The sequence below is a fragment of the Cryptomeria japonica genome, chromosome 8 (assembly GCF_030272615.1).
Source record: "Cryptomeria japonica chromosome 8, Sugi_1.0, whole genome shotgun sequence".
NCBI lineage: Eukaryota > Viridiplantae > Streptophyta > Pinopsida > Cupressales > Cupressaceae > Cryptomeria > Cryptomeria japonica.
Genome location: NC_081412.1, coordinates 413,856,638 through 413,860,868, shown reverse-complemented (window position 1 = coordinate 413,860,868; position 4,231 = coordinate 413,856,638). Strand labels below are relative to the sequence as shown.

General features: G+C 36.4%; 1 protein-coding gene across 1 annotated transcript; it reads left to right on the top strand.

Annotated features, from left to right (window-relative positions):
• Positions 1 to 207: 207 nt before the first annotated feature.
• Positions 208 to 1,570, top strand: LOC131028557 (glycerol-3-phosphate 2-O-acyltransferase 6). Its single transcript, XM_057958859.2, has 2 exons — positions 208 to 1,108; positions 1,240 to 1,570. The coding sequence occupies exons 1-2, from the start codon at positions 488 to 490 to the stop codon at positions 1,309 to 1,311; spliced, it is 693 nt and encodes a 230-aa protein (XP_057814842.1). The 5' UTR covers positions 208 to 487; the 3' UTR covers positions 1,312 to 1,570.
• The last annotated feature ends 2,661 nt before the right edge of the window (positions 1,571 to 4,231 follow it).

Sequence of the window (4,231 nt, the reverse complement as noted above, 5' to 3'; positions counted from 1 at the left end):
AAAAATTATCATATCCACAAGACCCAAAAAAAATAAAATATCATATCCAAGAAAGATTAAAAAAAAACATAAAAAAACTAACAAAATAAAAAATTATAAAAAGGTAACAACCCATTTTTAAAGTAAATTCATATACTTATCTACATTTAAAAAAAATATCATATCCACTTAACCAAAAAAAAACAAACTGTTCTTGGTAAATAGATTTCGATATCTCAATAGATGTTAATATGAAAACGCTGCTGAATTAGCAGCTCCATTAATGTTTGCCGCCAATTTCAGCGACTCAGCTTTCCCACGCCCCGCCCGTTTTGCTTGTTAATTGCCTCATTTAAATTGGCCCTGTCAAGGCAGCTATTGGGTGAGCCTGGCCTTTTCTGTCTACTTTGACTGCAAAAGCCTAATTTTTTATATAAGGCTCCGTGTTAGCCGACTGGTTTACTTTCATGGTGAAAGTGGAGCTCAGAATTGCAGTACGTGAAACAAAATGGGGATCATAAAGCAGTTCGATGTGATAAGCCAATGCAGCTCAGAAGGTCGCGAGGGCCAGACGGTCGCTGCGGATTTGGACGGCACAATGCTCAGATCGAGAAGCTCTTTCCCTTATTTCATGATGATGGCCAGGAAGGGCGGTAGCTTTTTGCGAGGCATGCTTCTTTGGGCTAATGTGCCCTTGATTTGGCTCATCTACACGTTGGTTTCCGAGGAAGCAGGGATCAAAATCCTCATCTTCATTTCCTTGGCCGGGCTCAAGATCCGGGACATCGAATTGATTTCCAGAACAGTTTTGCCCAATTTGTATGCAGAGGATGTGCATCCTGAGTCCTGGAGGGTGTTCAGCTCGTGTGGAAAGAGGTATATTGTGACTGCAAATCCACGAATCATGGTGGAGCCCTTTGTGAAGAATTATTTGGGGGCGGAGAAGGTTCTTGGAACGGAGCTCCAGGTTACCAGGTCCGGGCGGGCGACTGGATTTGTGAAGAAGCCTGGGGTTATGGTGGGAAGGTTCAAGAAAGAGGCCGTGGAGGCCGAATTCGGGACTTTTGCTGTTCCTGACATTGGTATGGGTGACCGGGAAACGGATCATCCTTTCATGGCCATCTGCAAGGTGAAGAACTACAAAATTTAAAAGCATTTCGTTTCTTTTAATGAAGGCACAGTGCCCTGCTCTTGGACCTGACCTGTCATGTTTTAGGGTTTTGTTTAAATTTAATTTGATTAGGCCTGGTGATGATGCAGGAGGGTTACATGGTGCCCAAGATGAAGGTGGAGGCGGTCCCCAAGAGTAAGCTTCTGAATCACTCTTCATAGCTCATGAATTCTTCGGAGCCCTTTCAAATCATGAGCACTTGCAGTACGGTTTAAATCTGCTCTTTTGTTATTCATACTATATTGTTGCAGTTAAATGCTTTTCCATTGAATTTATGTTAATGAAGTTCAGATCAAGCAGTTAAGGGATCAGAAGCTGCATCTTTAAGAGCTTTTCAATATGAACTTTTCTATTACTAAATTTGTATGATATAAAGAAAAACTAAAAACAAATCATAATATATTTTTAAGGTCTTTTCAATACCAGCTTTTGTGCTACCAAATTCAGATAATATAAAATAAAATCTAAAACAAAAATAAATCATTATATATTTTAAGTTCTTTTCAATAGGAACCATTCTACTACTAAATTCTGTTGTACTATTTAATCCAGATAATATAAAGAAAACCAAAACAAAAACAAGTTAAATCTTATTGTTTAGGGTTGTACCGATCCTCAACAAACAATTCTTAAGAAAGTGTCAAAGCAAGCATTTGTTTGTTACTGCTGTTATCATTTTGAAATGTGTTACTCCAATAAAGTATATCCCCATAACTTTCTCAGTCACAAGTTTCTTGATGTTGAAAGGAATCTACTGTTGGTAGGCAGTTGAGCTGTTTTGCTCATCTTTCCTTTTGAGAATAAAGTTTTAGTTGCTGTGGACGTTCTGCAGAAAGAATCGATTCTCCCCAATTCTCTGTTCTTTGTGGACAATTTTACACCACACAAAAAAGTATTTGGGATGCTGAAAATTATAATACTGCATTTTTGGTTAACCACGACTTTCTGACATTCTTAAGTATTCTGAGTTTGCTTATTTTGGTTTTAGATTTTATTTTTGTATATATTTATCTTTCATTTCAATTGTATCATGCTAATTTTTAAAGTCTTACTTACCCTTGTTTTTAACCTTTAGGATATTATTGTTGATCTATTTTTTATCATGAATTTATTGATTTTCCGAGTTTGTAAGAGATCTTGGAGATAGGCATATTTTTTTCTCTATGGTAGGGGTTTATGAGTTGTGTGTATGCCAAAGTATCATTGCTATCATCCTTTCTTGTGAGGAAGAAATGATTGCATCAATCTTTATATGTCTTCCTATCCAATTGATCATGAAATCTTCAATAGTTTTATGGATAATGCTCATTATGATGATGAGGATTTTGATCATAACTTGCAAGTGGATAAGCGAGATCCTTTTCTTACTACATGTTTTCTTTTTAAAGAGTCTGCTAATGCTACTTCTATTACATAATTATAGAGTTTCTTCACACAATTTATTGCATATTGCACCTGTTGGTTAAGAGATTTTATAGTGGAGTGGAGCTAGGATTAAATCTTCAACCTCTTAGCATGGTGTGTCTCACTCTTCCTCCGCAATTCCTCTACCCTCCTTTTCTAACATTGAAATCCTTATTTTCAACCCTAACATAAATTTCATATTCCTTATTCAACTCAGACTCATACTTCCCATGTCCTTTCCAATAGTATCATGCCCATTCTATTCCATTAGTTTATCTTTTTTCTCACCATATTAGTGTCATTCCTTGCTCTTATCCTATGAGTATAACACATTTCTCCTTGCCCTATGGTGTTGCTTCCTCTCCTACTAGTGCCATATGTTGGCCTATCATCACTCATCCATTTTATGCCTCATGTCCTCATCACCACTACCCCTATTACCATCTTGATGGACTTCTTCAAAAACTTGATAGAGTTGTGCATAAAGTCAATGCCATACGTAGTGGACATAGTAAAGATGATTATATTGAGATACAAGACATGCCATTGCTTTTAAAATTGTTGCTTATCATATATTAGTGGGTTTTGTTGTCATATACTAGTGGGTTTCGTTGGCCTTTGTTTTGAGATGTATATCAAAAAAGGTGATCCTTGAGACACACTTGCAATCATTCAAAGCTACATGTTTACATTTTGTGTATGAAGGCAAATTATTGACCAATTTATTTCTACATATTGAAGGACTATGCTATATAATGGTTCTTTTCATTACCCTTTGTATCAATTATTATATTTTTGAATTGCCCAAGTTTTTATTAGTATTATCCATGTGAACATGGGCTTACAAGATCACCTTTTATGATTTATTTGAGCATCGACAAGGTTCTAATGGGAGAATTAAAGACTACGTTAATAATATTTTGGTCTTGTGTTGAAATAAAACACCACCTTCCTAATTAAATTAATAAGTATTTTTCTTCAAGGATTCTGGACACAAATTAAGGACATTGTATATTTTAACAATTATTTTTATTATGGATTTGTATGCTATGTCAAGAACATGGAATTGAAGTTGTTGGCTTCTAAAATGTTGAAATATGTCTTCTCATATAATGCCTTTGGATTTTATAAGCATCAAAGGTGATAAGGAGATTGCTAGGTAAGTGCTCAATAAGGATGTTTAAGTCTAAAGGTTCAATTTGTTTCCCAAAGACTTACTTGTGGTTGTTGTATATGTTTGCAAATCATTCTTGAGGTCTTCATGCCAGCAACTCATACATCACTTCCCTAGCAAACTCCCCTTTGATTGGGCTCATTCCCTTACTCATCCCCTATTGGTTATGCCAAACCACTCCATTTCTTCCAACACACTACTCTGTCCCTTTTTGGGCATGATTCTAACTATTCTCTGTTCTCACAAGCAACTCCAACTGGTTTAGGGGACTAGATGAAGGTTTTGTTCAAAAAGCTTGTTTTCATTCTCTTGTTTTGGCTTCTTAGCTTCACTTGCTCAAACCAACCTTAGGCCTCATAACCCAAAATGCTTCACAGGGGTGTCATGGAGGTTTCTCAAAGTTCATTAACTATCTTGGACTGTCATCCAAAGATCTCTCCAAACTGCATGAGTTCAAGGTGATCGGGTTCTTGAAAAGTGTGTGTTATGCAGTCAAAAGGGCT

What these genes read in the sequence shown, in the direction of transcription:
- LOC131028557 (XM_057958859.2), top strand. Translation starts at nt 488, where the DNA reads ATGGGGATCATAAAGCAGTTCGATGTGATAAGCCAATGCAGCTCAGAA. An exon ending in CTTTCATGGCCATCTGCAAG is followed by an intron (nt 1,109 to 1,239) that starts GTGAAGAACTAC and finishes GTGATGATGCAG; the next exon opens with GAGGGTTACATGGTGCCCAA.